Source organism: Taurulus bubalis, assembly GCF_910589615.1.
Source record: "Taurulus bubalis genome assembly, chromosome: 12".
Classification (NCBI taxonomy): Eukaryota; Metazoa; Chordata; class Actinopteri; order Perciformes; family Cottidae; genus Taurulus; species Taurulus bubalis.
In genome coordinates, this window is record NC_136600.1 from 821135 (window position 1) to 839473 (window position 18339).

Genomic DNA, 18339 nt, shown 5'->3' on the forward strand with positions numbered 1-18339 from the left:
CACGCAGCCCAACAACACAACACGCAGCCCAACAACACAACACGCAGCCCAACAACACAACAGATCAACCCCTGTAGTTGTGAGGGTTGCACAATTCATCATCAGGATTTTGGCCTCCCACAAATAATTGAACAGGATCGACTGCGATACCAATGTTTAAAATGCGCTTCCTAAGCTAACAGCCAGCCACCAGGGGGCGCTCAAGATGTTGCAGCTTCTCTTTTCGGGGCGCTGTGAAGCTGCTGCGGGTGAACCACCACCACCAACAACAACAACAACAACAACAGTCATGTACTGCAAAACCAAAATGGACTAAGAACCGTATTGGAGGTCTTATTTTAATGCAAAGATGTTTACGTTAGCAGGAAAGTAGCACAACATGAAAGTGAAAGCGGTGCTCTGTTCATTTAAATTTGAAAGTGGCCTAAAAATGTTCTGTCCCCAAAATGGATGAATAATTGCGTTATAATATAATGGATGTAATTGTGAGTTTCATTTTGTCCGTAGTCTCAGTGAATATAGAAGAGGTATTATTTTTAAAAGTCTGGCCGTGTTCAGCTCAGTGCTTTAGAAACGTCATTGAAGTGATCCTCCTCCTCCCAATGTAAACTGTATTTCCTGCAGTTACCTTCACAATACAAGCTATACTTGTATAGAGTAGGTCCAACCATTTAATCACAACATGAATTCTTGTCTCTGAGATTGCATTTACAAAACCCCCCGTCATTCTTGGTGGATAAAAAAGTCAAACATTAATTTCTCATAAGACTTATTTTAAATCACATTTCTGAGTACTGGCATTCCATTGTATTTTTGGCATTGTGATGTTTCCCACCTGACGGTAAAGGACCTCCACTGGTTGCTCATTCGGACCGAGGCCGTCACATACTGAGAGCGGCGACCTTCCTCACTGCCCTCGGTCCGGCAGCTGAGCCACTCCCTGTCCGCCGTAAATCAAACCTCCATTAATTATGCAGTGACATCTGTTCGGTTTTTGGGAGCGAGCTCACTTGCTATGTAAGCTAGCAGTAGGGGCTTAGCCTAGCTGGTGAGAATCGGCTATGATTTGACCAGAAGAATATGACAAAAGGGTAGGGTTTGCCAAGATGACCATCGCTGATTGGTCAAACACACCGGGCGCCGCTTCTTCATGAAACAAGGAAGTACTCAAATATCGATTACGGAGCATTTCAGAACGAGGGGATAGCCCTTCTCGATGTCTGACTACATCAAAAATAAAGCAAGGAAATGCTCTCGGTTTACCAACTCACTCTTTTAAAAAGACTAGACGAGAGAAAATATTTATTTTCTGATTGTTTCAAGCTGTTACGTTCTAGAGCTCAACCTTTTTGAGTCCCGTGACTAAAACTACCAGGAACGTCTTTGTGGAAATGCGGCTAAAGAGAGAATCCAACTGTTAGCTTAGCATCTGCTGACTTGCCCTTGAAGCACGACGATCCCAAGAACTCACGTCCACGGCCCAGTAGAATGCGTTTACATCCGAAGGTCAAAGAGCAGCTGTTACTATCGATGTGCTGGGTGTGCCACAGAAAGATGCTGTGTGGCCGTCTTTGCTTTACGGGATGAGACTGACAGGTGCCAAACTCAACAGCCATCATGTCGTCGTGCTAACCACCAGCTGGAGCTCTTGGACTGTGTTTGCTCGGCCCAGTGTTGGGCACCTCACAGAACCGCTCCATCAGAGCCACAATCACATGAACATGTTTGGCTCATTGTTTCTTTTCGTGTCTCTTCAATGTTCTTTGGAGTACAGCTTGCAGATTGGTAGCTAGCTGACTGTTGGTGGTTGCCTTTGTCGTGTGTGCAACTTTCCTCTCTGACATGACCTAGAAGGGCTGCAGGATTAATCAAAATACCATCACATTCTTGATTCAGGCCTCTTTTGCCATCTCATTTTTACTTAGCCACGATTCAATGATGACAGTCAGAAGCGTTTACGTCAACGAAGTAGTTTTGTACAACCAACTGAAAAAGTAAGACAATCAGCCAACACCTCAAACATCCACTGCCTTAAGAAGACACATTGCCTACCTGAGCTGAAGGTACGCCTCTATTCCAACACTCAAAACAAAGGAGTACTGCTTCACGAGGCCAACACTACTCGGAGCACAACCGTTCTCCAATTGGTCCCCAAATTCTCAAAAAGGTTGTCAATGACAAACATTACCGACAAGCAAGTTATGTTATCATTAAAATACAAAATAATATTTTATATATTCACATATTGAGGCCGACATGGAAACCAATATTCATTGATTGTGGTTTCTGATTAATTGGGATCACTTGTAGCCTCGACTGACCAACGATGGAGGCAGAGACACGGATTAGAGTGTTGGGGTTTCCCTCTCTAATCATCTCCCCCCTCTCTTCCCAGGTGTAAGCAGCTCAGGATGTCCGCCCACCTCCTCCTCCTCCTCCTCCTCCTCCTCCTCCTCCTCCACTGCCCAGGGCTTCTCCCTCGCTGAGCCAGCCATGACCAGCCAGCACACACATACACACCCCTCCTTCAGCTCCATCCACTCCATGGCCGAGCAGCAGCAGGTAACACACACACACACACACACACACACACACACACACACACACACACACACACACACACACACACACACACGCGCCTCTGGCACAGGACCTGATTTATAGTCGGCCTGTTTCACCTGTTGATCGTCACAGCAGCGCTGCAACACCAGAGGGCGTGTTTCTTTAATTCACTTTTTGATATAGATTCAAACAATGTTGTCTGGAAACAAGACTGCTGTCGTGCGATCACTGATGAAAAAAGTCATATTGTGCAGAGGCGCCGGCTTGATCACAAAATATATGTATATGTTACTGAAAAGGAATATATTACTTCTTTAAATATCAACAATCCCAGAAACTCTAACGTTTGTAGTTTTTTAAATACAGTTCGGCCTGTATCTCAGCATTTCATTCATTTATGTTAAGAAAACTCAATTAAATTGTTATCCTTTAAAGTTTGCATTATTATTGAAAATATAAACAGGATGAGTACAGAATTGTATGAAACATTTCTAAAAATAATGGAAAAACTCATCATAGCCAATACTGTGCTCAAAATGCACCGAGATCACTCGTTTCATATGAACGTCCTGCAGGTGTTACGTTCTCTATTCGGGTTAATTGTACAGCTCATCAGTTGTTCTGGACTGTAATTGTTGTGCATTGAATATAATATGAAATATCCATAAAATAAGTCACTTATAGTAAAGAGGTCCGTCCCTTCAGGGAAAAGGTTGAGAACCACAGGGTGAACCGCTACAGGTCTGATCATTCTGGAGCCACTGCATCCTCACACACAGCCGTGTAATCCATGAAATGTGTGCATATCTGAAGCTTTACAGCAGCAGACATGATTCAGGACCTTTTCACAAGCCCTTTTCATTGTAGTTGGAATCCACAGTCATGTCAAAAAGGAAAGTCTGATCTCAGTGAGTCATACAATAGTATGACTCACTGAGAACTATACTTTGTAAAGACAAAAAAGAGACAAAAGTGTAATCAACTTCCACTTCACGGCAGGCTGTAGGCTCTGCTCCTAACTTGCATATAGGAGCTCCATGTTAGACTGTTGCGTAACAGTGGCAGTCAAGGCACATGGGACATGAACGGTTGGTATCTATAAATAATAGCTAATATTTCCTGCAACTGGAAACAAGAGCAGCAGAACTTGAGTTGGTTTAATCGACACAGATGTTGGTGACTGGCTTTGTGGGCGTGTTGAGTTTTACTTGTAATATAATGTGAAAATGTGTCCATGAGAGCTAATCCAAATGCTTTGAAGTTAGCAGCCATGAAGTTGTGTTGATTGCCATGTAATCATAAACGCAAGCATCAGCATCAAATGTTCCACCCACACCTCGTGTGGAGCGCTCGCCGTGTCAACACCACTCTCCTGGGATTACTTTGGCGTTTTGATAACTATTGTTACCAACTATTGTTACCAACTATTGTTGCCACCAATTATAGTTCCCCCAATTATTGTTACCACCAATTATTGTTACCAACTATTGTTACCAACTATTTACCAACTTTTTCCCCAACTATTGTTACCAACTATTTACCAACTATTATTACAAACTATTGTAACCAACTATTGTTGCCACCAATTATTGTTACCAACTATTGTTACCAACTATTGTTACCAACTATTGTACAAACTATTGTTACCAACTATTGTTACCAACTATTGTTACCAACTATTGTTGCCAACTATTTACCAACTATTATTACAAACTATTGTTACAAAGTATTGTTCTCAACTATTGTTACAAACTATTGTTACAAGCTATACTATTGTTACCAACTATTGTTACAAACTGTTGTTACAAACTATTGTTACAAACTATTGTTACCAACTATTGTTACCAACTATTTACAAACTATTGTTACCAACTATTGTTCCAAAATATTGTTACCAACTATTTACCAACTATTGTTACAAACTATTGTTACAAAATATACTATTGTTACCAACTATTGCTACCAACTATTGTTACCAACTATTGTTACCAACTATTGCTACCAACTATTATTACAAACTATTTACAAACTATTGTTACCAACTATTGTTACCAACTATTTACCAACTATTGTTACCAACTATTTACCAACTATTATTACAAACTATTGTTACCAACTATTGTTATCAACTATTGGTACAAACTATTGTTACAAACTATACTATTGTTACCAACTATTGTTACAAACTGTTGTTACAAACTATTGTTGCCAACTATTTACAAACTATTGTTACCAACTATAGTTATAAACTATACTATTGTTACCAACTATTGTTACAAACTATTGTTACAAACTATACTATTGTTACCAACTATTTACCAACTATTGTTACAAACTATCGTTACAAACTATACTATTGTTACCAACTATTGTTACCAACTATTGTTACCAACTATACTATTGTTACAAACTATACTATTGTTACAACTATTATTACAAACTATTATTACAAACTATTGTTACCAACTATTGTTACCAACTATTTACAAACTATTGTTACAAGCTATTATTACAAACTATTGTTACAAACTATTGTTTCCAACTATTATTACAAACTATTTTTACCAACTATTGTTACCAACTATTGTTACAAACTATACTATTGTTACCAACTATTATTACAAACTATTTTTACCAACTATTGTTACCAACTATTATTACAAACTATTGTTACCAACTATTGTTACCAACTATTTACAAACTATTGTTATCAACTATTTACAAACTATTGTTACAAACTATTGTTACCAACTATTGTTACCAACTATTGTTTCCAACTATTGTTTCCAACTATTGTTACCAACTATTGTTACCAACTATTTACAAACTATTGTTACAAACTATTGTTACCAACTATTTACAAACTATGGTTACCAACTATTGTTACAAGCTATTGTTACAAACTATTTACAACTATTGTTACAAGCTATTGTTACAAACTATTGTTACCAACTATTTACAAACTATTGTTATCAACTATTTACAAACTATTGTTACCAACTATTGTTACCAATAATTGTTACCAACTATTGTTACCAACTATTTACCAACTATTGTTTCCAACTATTGTTTCCAACTATTGTTGCCAACTATTGTTACCAACTATTGTTACCAACTATTGTTACAAGCTATTATTACAAACTATTGTTACAAACTATTGTTACAAACTCTTGTTACAAACTCTTGTTACAAACTATTGTTACAAACTATTGTTACCAACAATTGTTACCAACTATTTACCAACTATTGTTACCAACTATTGTTACCAACTATTGTTTCCAACTATTGTTACCAACTATTGTTACCAACTATTGTTACAAGCTATTGTTACAAACTATTGTTACCAACTATTGTTACAAACTATACTATTGTTACCAACTATTATTACAAACTATTTTTACCAACTATTGTTACCAACTATTGTTACAAACTATACTATTGTTACCAACTATTATTACAAACTATTTTTTCCAACTATTGTTACCAACTATTATTACAAACTATTGTTACCAACTATTGTTACCAACTATTTACAAACTATTGTTATCAACTATTTACAAACTATTGTTACCAACTATTGTTACAAACTATTGTTACCAACAATTGTTACCAACTATTTACCCACTATTGTTACCAACTATTTACCAACTATTGTTTCCAACTATTGTTTCCAACTATTGTTACCAACTATTGTTACCAACTATTTACAAATTATTGTTACAAGCTATTATTACAAACTATTGTTACAAACTATTGTTACAAACTCTTGTTACCAACTATTTACAAACTATGGTTACCAACTATTGTTACAAGCTATTGTTACAAACTATTGTTACAAACTATGGTTACCAACTATTATTTCAAACTATTGTTACAAACTATTGTTTCAAACTATTATTACAAACTATTGTTACAAACTATTGTTACAAACTATTGTTGCAAACTATTGTTTCAAACTATTATTACAAACTATTGTTACAAACTATTGTTGCAAACTATTATTACAAACTATTGTTACAAACTATGGTTACCAACTATTTACAAACTATTGTTACCAACTATTTACAAACTATTGTTACCAACTATTGTTACCAACTATTGTTACCAACTATTTACAAACTATTGTTACCAACTATTGTTACCAACTATTGTTACCAACTATTGTTACCAACTATTATTACAAACTATTGTTACAAACTATTATTACAAACTATTGTTACAAACTTGTTACAAACTATTATTACAAACTATTGTTACAAACTATGGTTACCAACTATTTACAAACTATGGTTACCAACTATTTACAAACTATGGTTACCAACTATTGTTACAAACTATTATTACAAACTATTGTTACAAACTATGGTTACCAACTATTGTTGCAAACTATTGTTACAAACTATAGTTATCAACTATTGTTACAAACTATTGTTACAAACTATAGTTACCAACTATTGTGGTTTAAACTGGACCGTAAAACGAGATGTTTGCATCTCAGTACAAAGCTGGACACGAATATTTGGGCTCTTTTCTGATTGCAGAAAGAAAATATTGTTGAATGTTATGAAAATCGTTCGGGAGGGAGAGGGGCAGAATGTGAGGATCCCGTTAACGTGCGACCCGTAATCAGGCCAATGCCCCCCCGCCCATTTTCTTTGAGGTGGTAGATGATGTACTGACTATGGATAAATCCCTACTTCCAAACATCTGTACTATCCCTTTAATTTAACAAACCTCAGTGTTTCCCCTAGGTTTACAGCTTGGGGAGTAGGGGGGGCGTGGGGGGGGGGGTGCGACGACGACACCGACACAAACACTTAAAGTAGTGGTTCTCAAACTTTTTCTGTAAATAACTTAATTTTGTGACTCCATCTGTGCTTTTATAAATAACAGAATAAAGAAAAGTGCAATTACTTTCAAGTAAATCAGATTGCTCCATCAGACATTTTTTTAATTGCAATCACTTACAACAATGAAAATAAAGTTATATCTGTGCAAAAAATAACTAATATTTAGTTACTACTAAATAGCTCATTGTGGAAAACAAACAGCTATTTATTTTTTGCCAAACAAAACAGAATGAGTGCAGATATGTGAGCATCAGGTTGCATCAGTATTAGTGGCTGCAGTGAGCCTCTACACATCTTTTATAAACGGGGTTGTAGATTTGATACAATTCATGCTCAACATTGATCTGAGATCTGTTTTCTGTTTTGAGACGCGCAGCAGCAGAAAGGATGACCTCACGGAGACTTCTGGCAAAGAGCCAAAAGTCGGCGAGTGGCCCATGCGCAAACGTAACCCGTTAACGGCGTAACGTAAACATTTACCAGAAAGTAAAGGCATTTCTCCATGTATTTATTAATGACTTAGTTTTATGCCTGTGTACTTCGTACTTTTGTAATATGTGAAGCCAGCAGCTCATTGTTGGTAGAAGATACAAGCACTTTGGCTCTCTGAACCAGGTTCAGAGAGCTGCTCCGGGTTCAGAGAGCTGCTCTGGGTTCAGAGAGCTGCTCCGGGTTCAGAGAGCTGCTCTGGGTTCAGAGAGCTGCTCTGGGTTCAGAGAGCTGCTCCGGGTTCAGAGAGCTGCTCTGGGTTCAGAGAGCTGCTCCGGTGCGAGGAGAACTCCGGTTGCTCCTCACAGGAGAGCTGCTGTTGCATCTTCACCCTGGGAGCGTTTAAAACGCAGATATAGCGGTCTACTTTTCACGCGACATACTTTTCGACGCTCTCTGTCCGCTTAGTGCTCACCTGTGTGTGTGTGCGTGTGCGTGCGTGCGTGCATGTGTGTGTGTGTGCGTGCACGTGTCTGTGGGCATCGGGGTGGAACTCCGCTGTGCGTGATGCAGAGGAGAAGCGTTAACTCAACCACGTAGAGACCGAAATGACAAGCTGTCGTGTGGATAAGATCAATAAAATACGGCCGTTTAGTTTGCTTAATAACAGAACAAGGTGAAGGCCTGTTCTGTAGGGAAGAGGAACTTAAATGACGACTTGTGATCTGGCGCTATCAAGAAAATTACAGGGGGGTTTCTTCAGGGGGGCGCCTCGCCCCCCTATTATAACTGTAGGGGAAACGCTGAACCTTGATGTCACTGATTATTACATATGTGATAATCAGTCATGTCATATGTATCAATATGTAAATGTGGAGAGTTCATGTTTGTCAAACTCTGGTGGTGCAAATGTGAACTGCGTGAGTTTGAAATTGATACACAGTGTTTTCAATCTTCGGGATGTCCTGAAGTAGACTGTGGTGTGCTTCTTCCAACCGGAGAGAGTGTGATGCCGTGTTGCTGCCCCCTGCAGGTGCTGTCTGATATGACCATACTCCAGCGGAGGATCCCCCCCAGTTTCAGAGACCCTGCCAGCGCCCCACTGAGGAAACTCTCTGTTGACCTCATCAAAACTTACAAGCACATCAATGAGGTATGACACACACACACACACACGCACAGACTTGTGTCGGTGTGTGGACGTCTTATTTCCTAAGCCGAGACCTCTGCATGCCTCCATGGTGTGCACGAACCATATATATATATATATATATATATATATATATATATATATATATATATATATATATATATATATATAATTAGTATGTGCTGATCATTTTAATGTTGCTCTGCACGTTGCCTTTATCGGTGGAACAAAATGACAGATCCATTGGGAGATTTCAATTTTGATGTGGTGTCATAAACAAATAAACAAATGTCCGACCCCCTGGCTAAGACGTACCAGGAAGCAGAGCTGGAAACCTCAGCTGTTTTTTCAACAACTTTCCCGATCCACAGGTGTACTATACTAAGAAGAAGCGACGGGCCCAGCAGGTCCCTCCAGAGGACAGCAGCACCAAGAAGGAGAGGAAAGTCTACAACGACGGCTACGACGACGACAACTACGACTACATTGTCAAAAACGGAGAAAAGTGGCTGGACCGCTATGAGATAGACTCGCTGATCGGGAAGGGCTCCTTCGGACAGGTATGTTCTCCTCCCTGTTTCACGAAGACGAGGGAAATCCTAACGCAGGTGTTGTTATCGTGGTGTGTTGATGTGTGTCCGCAGGTGGTGAAGGCCTACGACCACCATGAGCAGGAGTGGGTCGCCATCAAGATCATCAAGAACAAGAAGGCCTTTCTCAACCAGGCCCAGATTGAACTGCGCCTGCTGGAGCTCATGAACAAGCATGACACGGAGATGAAATATTACATAGGTAAGAACACACACACACACACACACACACACACACACACACACACACACACACACACTCAAAGCCAAGACTCGGAAGGTGAGGAATCTTTTTAAGACAGTTTACAGGAAATGCTTTTAATGTTGTCGAGTACTGCTGCACAACCGGATTCTTGTTTCAGTTTATCTCTTAACCTTTTTCTTTGTCTCCCATCTGTGCGTGTGTGCGTGTGCGTGTGCGTGTGTGCGTGTGCGTGTCTCCGTGCAGTCCACCTGAAGCGTCACTTTATGTTTAGGAACCACCTCTGTTTGGTGTTTGAGTTGTTGAGCTACAACCTGTACGATCTGCTGAGGAACACCAACTTCAGAGGAGTCTCCCTCAACCTCACCAGGAAGTTTGCCCAGCAGCTGTGTACAGGTGGGTCCACCAACAGGAAGCTGTTTGGGTGTAGCTTGTTGTGCTCTGCCCCCTAGTGGACGAAAAGACAAGAGGATTAATTCACTTTGAAATCATCAAATCAGGAAGGAAGAATGTTGAGGTCAAAGGTCATGCAGTGCACAGAGCCTTCATTGAGTGATGAGTGAATGTTCATCAGGAGCATGACTGTTGGTGCTGATCAGCTCAGTGCTGGTAAACCTCCAGAAACACCATCACACAGGGTCCTAAAAGAGGGTTCTACCTGACCATCACACAGGGTCCTAAAAGAGGGTTCTACCTGACCATCACACAGGGTCCTAAAAGAGGCTTCTTCATGACCATCACACAGGGTCCTAAAAGAGGCTTCTACATGACCATCACACAGGGTCCTAAAAGAGGGTTCTACCTGACCATCACACAGGGTCCTAAAAGAGGCTTCTTCATGACCATCACACAGGGTCCTAAAAGAGGCTTCTACATGACCATCACACAGGGTCCTAAAAGAGGCTTCTTCATGACCATCACACAGGGTCCTAAAAGAGGGTTCTTCATGACCATCACACAGGGTCCTAAAAGAGGCTTCTTCATGACCATCACACAGGGTCCTAAAAGAGGGTTCTTCATGACCATCACACAGGGTCCTAAAAGAGGCTTCTTCATGACCATCACACAGGGTCCTAAAAGAGGGTTCTTCATGACCATCACACAGGGTCCTAAAAGAGGCTTCTACATGACCATCACACAGGGTCCTAAAAGAGGCTTCTTCATGACCATCACACAGGGTCCTAAAAGAGGCTTCTACATGACCATCACACAGGGTCCTAAAAGAGGGTTCTACATGACCATCACACAGGGTCCTAAAAGAGGCTTCTACATGACCATCACACAGGGTCCTAAAAGAGGCTTCTACATGACCATCACACAGGGTCCTAAAAGAGGGTTCTACATGACCATCACACAGGGTCCTAAAAGAGGCTTCTACATGACCATCACACAGGGTCCTAAAAGAGGGTTCTACATGACCATCACACAGGGTCCTAAAAGAGGGTTCTACATGATCATCACACAGGGTCCTAAAAGAGGGTTCTACATGACCATCACACAGGGTCCTAAAAGAGGGTTCTACATGACCATCACACAGGGTCCTAAAAGAGGGTTCTACATGACCATCACACAGGGTCCTAAAAGAGGGTTCTACATGACCATCACACAGGGTCCTAAAAGAGGGTTCTACATGACCATCACACAGGGTCCTAAAAGAGGGTTTTACATGACCATCACACAGGGTCCTAAAAGAGGGTTTTACATGACCATCACACAGGGTCCTAAAAGAGGGTTTTACATGACCATCACACAGGGTCCTAAAAGAGGGTTCTACATGACCATCACACAGGGTCCTAAAAGAGGGTTCTACATGACCATCACACAGGGTCCTAAAAGAGGGTTCTACATGACCATCACACAGGGTCCTAAAAGAGGGTTTTACATGACCATCACACAGGGTCCTAAAAGAGGGTTCTACATGTACAAAACAAGATAATCCAGATGAAATGATTAGGGTCCGCCTTTCCTTTACAGGGTTTCTGACTGGAATATGTTGAATATAGTTTGCTTTAGGAGTTTTCAGTAGGTCGTGGCAGTGAACAATTCATATTTTACTTATTTGTTATTCGTTTTAATATTGATTATTTATGTTGAGTATTTTTCAGAAGGTTTTTGATGTGCACTGAATTTACACCATACCTAAATACATTTATTTTGATATAATTTATATAAAAACAGTACTGTTTATATATAATGTAGTGTATTTATTCAACAATACATGTATTTATTTACATTTGTTTTTCAGTTTAATTATATTTAAATATATATATGTATATATTTAGCGGCCATAGTGGAGCGGCCTAACAGGAGGATGTCTGCTCTGTCCACAGCATTGTTGTTCCTGGCCACTCCAGAGCTGTCAATCATCCACTGCGACCTGAAGCCAGAGAACATCCTGCTGTGTAACCCCAAGAGGTCCGCCATCAAGATCGTGGACTTTGGGTCCTCCTGCCAGCTTGGACAGAGGGTGAGCAGCACACACACACACACTCACTCACACACACACACACACCCTCCACACAGGCCTGTTACAGACATGTATTAGTTTATATATGTTGAATGTGATCGTTAGAGGAACTAGATGATGCGTCTCAGTTAAAGCAGTAATTGTAGATTTGGTGTGATGCCAGTGGGTCTTTCCAGACTATATGTAAGGGTTGTTGTCAAGCAAAGAGCTGATGCCGGAGCAGGTCACCGGGTCGGACCCGATCGGAGACACAGGAAAGGTAATAGTTTGTTGTCGCCCTCGCTCTCAGATCTATCAGTACATCCAGAGCCGGTTTTACCGCTCCCCTGAGGTCCTGCTGGGAATGCCCTACGACCTGGCCATCGACATGTGGTCTCTGGGCTGCATCCTGGTGGAGATGCACACCGGAGAGCCTCTCTTCAGCGGCTCCAACGAGGTAACGGGTCGGCTGAGGAGACGAGGAGTCTGCCTTATCCTGTCCACATCCTGTCAGCAAGCTGATTGTGTGTGTGTGTGTGTGTGTGTGTGTGTGTGTGTGTGTGTGTGTGTGTGTGTGTGTAGGTTGACCAGATGAATAAGATTGTGGAGGTTCTGGGGGTCCCGCCCAGCCACATGCTGGATACAGCTCCTAAAGCCAGGAAGTATTTTGACAAGCTGTCAGACGGTCTGTGGACCGTGAAGAAGAACAAGGACATGAAGAAGGTATCTGATCACTTCTGGTTATTACACAAGATCTACAGGAGTAAACACAATCATGTTATCAGGGGAGAAAAAACAACTCACAAATAGAAAGTGTTGATCATTGTCGTACTAGACATGTGCTCTTTGTGTACATCTGCATTGGTAACAGCAGGTTTCACATGATGGTTTTATTTAGTTGACATTTTTGAGTGAAAGTTTCTAAGAATATATTTAGGAATGAAAGGTTAAAGTTTGGAGGAAGAAGAGAACAAACTCTTTTAGAATTTCATTTTGAAGATTGTGAATGAGGTAAAAACTGACATTCAAGACAATACGGTTTCTCAAATGTGATGTTTAAATATGCAAATGAGGCATTATCTAATGGTAACTTTGGTTGATTTAGGAGATGATAAAAATTTAACTGAGATTTATTTAGTCAAATCCACCTAAATGTGTATTTATATTTCCATTCATCTTTATTGTATTTGTGGTGTCGGTAGTTTCAAACCTCACAAACATTGTGTGATGTCGTTCAGCTGCTGAGTCGTACTCTAAAGACTCGCTGTGTGTTTCAGGAGTACAAGCCGCCGGCCACGCGGCGTCTTCATGAGATTCTGGGTGTGGAGACCGGGGGGCCGGGGGGGCGGCGGGCCGGGGAGCCCGGACACGCCCCCTGTGACTACCTGAAGTTTAAAGGTGAGCTGACATCCCAAAATGTGAAGGATACTTCAGAGTGTGCGGGCACAGCTCTTAATAACCCTGCGAGGTCCTCTTTCTAGACCTGATCCTGCGCATGCTGGACTACGACCCTAAAAGCCGCATCACGCCATTCTACGCCCTGCAGCACAACTTCTTCAAGAAGACGACCGATGAAGGAACCAACACCAGTTCATCCACATCCACCTCTCCTGCCATGGACCACTCCCACTCCACCTCCACCACCAGCTCGGTCTCCAGCTCTGGTAAAGTCCACCAGGCGGCTGGGGTCTGGGTCCAGGGTCTGGGTCCAGGGTCTGGGTCCAGGGTCTGGGGTCCAGGGTCTGGGGTCTGGGGTCTGGGTCCAGGGTCTGGGGTCCAGGGTCTGGGGTCCAGGGTCTGGGGTCTGGGTCCAGGGTCTGGGTCCAGGGTCCAGGGTCTGGGTCCAGGGTCTGGGTCCAGGGTCTGGGTCCAGGGTCTGGGGTCTGGGTCCAGGGTCTGGGGTCCAGGGTCCAGGGTCTGGGGTCCAGGGTCTGGGGTCTGGGTCCAGGGTCTGGGTCCAGGGTCTGGGTCCAGGGTCTGGGTCCAGGGTCTGGGTCCAGGGTCTGGGTCCAGGGTCTGGGGTCCGGGGTCTGCAGCTCTTTACTTTGATCTTCTGGGTTGATGTAAACCAAAAGAGACTCATGAAGAATCTTCTTATCTTCTAAATCAATTAACAACTTCCAACAATTGATAAAAACAAGAATTTATTATTCTACAAGAGAACCGTGATATTACTGAATGAGTAATGCTGCACAAGTCATTATTGTGTGTTATTTTGTTCACACAAAATAACACTTTTCTCTGCAATTTATTTGAGCAATTGGCAAGTTACTCAGAAATTAAAAGGGCAGCGAACCAAACAACTTTATTATGTAACGAGCAACATCTCTAACAACTTTATTATGTGACGGCAACATCTCTAACAACTTTATTATGTGACGAGCAACATCTCTAACAACTTTATTATGTGACGAGCAACATCTCTAACAACTTTATTATGTGACGAGCAACATCTCTAACAACTTTATTATGTGACGAGCAACATCTCTAACAACTTTATTATGTGACGGCAACATCTCTAACAACTTTATTATGTGACGAGCAACATCTCTAACAACTTTATTATGTGACGGCAACATCTCTAACAACTTTATTATGTGACGAGCAACATCTCTAACAACTTTATTATGTGACGGCAACATCTCTAACAACTTTATTATGTGACGAGCAACATCTCTAACAACTTTATTATATGACGAGCAACATCTCTAACAACTTTATTATGTGACGGCAACATCTCTAACAACTTTATTATGTGACGGCAACATCTCTAACAACTTTATTATGTGACGGGCAACATCTCTCACTTCCTTACTCCAAACTTGTAGTGGTTAGTTTAACGTGCGTAAAATGTGTGTTTACATTCTTGAATCCATTGACATAAGAACTCGTTCCACACGCCTCCTGATGGAGGACTGGAGGGAACCTGAGTCCACATGTCAAGAGCCCCTAATGAAAGCTGGCCTGAAAGGAAGCGGTCTAAAGGAACCAGTTTAACGCTTTGCTTCATCTCCAGGTGGCTCCAGTGGTTCTTCCAATGACAACCGCAACTACCGCTACAGCAACCGCTACTACAACTCTGCTGTTACCCATTCAGACTACGAGATGACCAGCCCTCAGGTACACAGCGTCAGCCGGTCCCCGTTAGTCCAGCAGCATGTCTGCAGCTGGTCCCCGTTAGTCCAGCAGCATGTCTGCAGCTGGTCCCCGTTAGTCCAGCAGCATGTCTGCAGCTGGTCCCCGTTAGTCCAGCAGCATGTCTGCAGCTGGTCCCCGTTAGTCCAGCAGCATGTCTGCAGCTGGTCCCCGTTAGTCCAGCAGCATGTCTGCAGCTGGTCCCCGTTAGTCCAGCAGCATGTCTGTAGCTGGTCCCCGTTAGTCCAGCAGTGTGTCTGCAGCCGGTCCCCGTTAGTCCAGCAGTGTGTCTGCAGCCGGTCCCCGTTAGTCCAGCAGTGTGTCTGCAGCCGGTCCCCGTTAGTCCAGCAGCATGTCTGCAGCTGGTCCCCGTTAGTCCAGCAGCGTGTCTGCAGCCGGTCCCCGTTAGTCCAGCAGTGTGTCTGTAGCCGGTCCCCGTTAGTCCAGCAGTGTGTCTGCAGCCGGTCCCCGTTAGTCCAGCAGTGTGTCTGCAGCCGGTCCCCGTTAGTCCAGCAGTGTGTCTGCAGCCGGTCCCCGTTAGTCCAGCAGTGTGTCTGCAGCTGGTCCCCGTTAGTCCAGCAGCATGTCTGTAGCTGGCCCCCGTTAGTCCAGCAGTGTGTCTGCAGCCGGTACCCGCTAGTCCAGCAGTGTGTCTGTAGCTGGTCCCCGTTAGTCCAGCAGTGTGTCTGCAGCCGGTCCCCGTTAGTCCAGCAGCATGTCTGTAGCTGGCCCCCGTTAGTCCAGCAGTGTGTCTGTAGCTGGTCCCCGTTAGTCCAGCAGCATGTCTGTAGCTGGCCCCCGTTAGTCCAGCAGTGTGTCTGTAGCTGGCCCCCGTTAGTCCAGCAGTGTGTCTGTAGCTGGTCCCCGTTAGTCCAGCAGTGTGTCTGTAGCTGGTCCCCGTTAGTCCAGCAGTGTGTCAGTCCCTCTGTGTGTCTCACCTGTCCCCTCCCCCACAGGCTCCCTCCCAGCAGCAGATGAGGATGTGGCCAGGCAGTGATGGTGGAGGTGGGGGTCAGGACCCAGCATACACCCAGTTGCTGCTCCACAAGCCGGCCGCCTCCCAGCAGCACCAGCGGCACTTCCTGGACCCGCCCCACCACCCGCACCCGACCTACTCCCACCACGGGAACGGCGGGCGCGGCCTGCGGCAGAGCGGCCAGACGGGCATCGGGGGCGGCGGCGGGGGCGGGCCGCAGGGATCCCCGCCGCAAATGAGTGACAGCATGGATGTGGGCGTGTCCCTCGGGCTGCACCATCTGGGGGCGGTGTCTTCCATGGAGGCGTCTCAGTTCGGCTCGGCGTCCCTGCCCCTCGCTCTGCCGATCGGACTGTCGGCCTTCCGGACTCGGACGGCCCCCGTCGCCCCGGGGCCACAAGCCCCGCCCCCCGAGGACTACTACCCCGCCTCCAACAACAATAACCCCGCCGCGGGGGGCCGAGGGAGGCCGGACTCGGACGAGGGGCCCGCCAACTCTTGATAAAACCTGAACCATGCCCTAAAGCCATACAATTTTAACTACTACAACTACACATACAGCCAGAGTTCAGAGACAAGGAGGTGAACTTTGTGCTGAAGGAGACAGTTTGTACTGCATGAGAGGAGGAGGAGGAGGGGAGGGAGGAGGAGGAGGAGGAGGAGGAGGGGAGGGGGAGGAGGAGGAGGAGGAGGAGGAGGAAGAAGATGATGTGGGGAAAACTCTCCCTTTTTATCCCGTTTTAGTTTGTTGTCCTTCTGTTGCGACTGTAATTGGAAAGGAATGATTGTGACGAGTTTGTTTTTATTAATATTATTATTATTGTTGTTTAATATTATTTGATTTTTCTCGGGTTTGAGGAGTTGCGTGTTCTACTTGGTTGTTGTTTAAGCCTGGAGAGGAGGAAGAGGAGGAGGATGAAGAAGAGGAGGAGAGAGGAGCCATGCTTTTCCATTTTACTCCATGTGGAAGATCACATGTTCATGTCACGCTGGTTAGTTATGACATCAGTGTATTCATATTTACAGTCAGACACACACACACACACACACACACACACACGCACTGCATCGAGAAGACAGAAGCTGGTTTCAAAGGGTGTGTGTGATTCAGGACTCCTCTCCTCCCTCTGGTGGTGACGGAGGGAGGAGGAGGAGGAGGAGGAGGAGGAAGAGGTGGCAGGACACTGATGCCTTCCTGGCGCTCATAGGGATCTCTTTCTCCTCCTCATCCCCTCCCTCTCTTCCTCTCCTCTTCCTCTCCTCCTCCTCCTCCTGTTGTGTTTCTCCTCCAGACAGCTCCTCCTCTCTGTGCTGCTAATCACCATGACAACTGGTCCGGATTGCTGCTAAAGATCCAACACAGATCAATAAAGAAATAAAAAGAAATAGAAACAGAAACAAAAAAAAAATTTAAAAAAAACTTTTTAACCCTTCTGCTTAAGAGAAAAGGATAAAGTAAGAACCACTGCATCTCAATGTATTTATTACTATTTAACAAGAAAAAACAAACTGAAAGTAACCCTTTTTTCTGCTCTTCTTTGTTTGGTTGCCTTCTTTCTGCAGGTGAGCTCTGATTGGCTATTGTAACAGTGACAGTAACTGGTGACATGGGAATGCCACCGGTTGTGGGGGCTGGGTGGAGGGGAGGGGTTTGGGGCAAAATAAAGTTGGATATATAATAAGAATAAAGAGTATACTTTTGCACACCAAAGTCAAACAAACATGGGATGTCCGCTTTTCTTCCTACTAATCTGATCCACCGCCTCATGTCTGGTCAGGATAAAGCTTGTTCACAGGTCACAGAGGTCACAGAGGTCACAGAGGACCTCCTTGAGGCTCCGCTCGCCTCTGCAGAGCGCATATATATATATATATATATATATATATATATATATATATATATATATATATGTACACATTATGTATATATATGTACACATTATGTATATATATGTACACATTATGTATATATATGTACACATTATGTATATAAATATAT

General features: G+C 43.4%; 1 protein-coding gene across 3 annotated transcripts in view; it reads left to right on the forward strand.

Annotated features, from left to right (window-relative positions):
• Positions 1 to 17979, forward strand: part of dyrk1b (dual-specificity tyrosine-(Y)-phosphorylation regulated kinase 1B) — a 48996-nt gene extending 31017 nt beyond the window's left edge. For 2 of the 3 annotated variants that reach the window (XR_013771104.1, XR_013771105.1), the window contains exons 2-14: positions 2396 to 2562; positions 8875 to 8994; positions 9363 to 9551; positions 9636 to 9783; positions 10030 to 10179; positions 12114 to 12250; positions 12540 to 12686; positions 12812 to 12952; positions 13507 to 13627; positions 13711 to 13893; positions 15246 to 15349; positions 16321 to 16946; positions 17030 to 17979. Coding sequence is in view for 1 of the 3 variants with exons in the window: in XM_079227211.1 (XP_079083337.1) it covers positions 2396 to 2562; positions 8875 to 8994; positions 9363 to 9551; positions 9636 to 9783; positions 10030 to 10179; positions 12114 to 12250; positions 12540 to 12686; positions 12812 to 12952; positions 13507 to 13627; positions 13711 to 13893; positions 15246 to 15349; positions 16321 to 16842 (2129 nt within the window). In the remaining 2 variants the exon portion in view is untranslated. Of the gene's footprint in view, positions 1 to 2395; positions 2563 to 8874; positions 8995 to 9362; positions 9552 to 9635; positions 9784 to 10029; positions 10180 to 12113; positions 12251 to 12539; positions 12687 to 12811; positions 12953 to 13506; positions 13628 to 13710; positions 13894 to 15245; positions 15350 to 16320; positions 16952 to 17029 lie in introns of those variants that run through there. The other variant, XM_079227211.1, reaches the window with a different exon arrangement.
• The last annotated feature ends 360 nt before the right edge of the window (positions 17980 to 18339 follow it).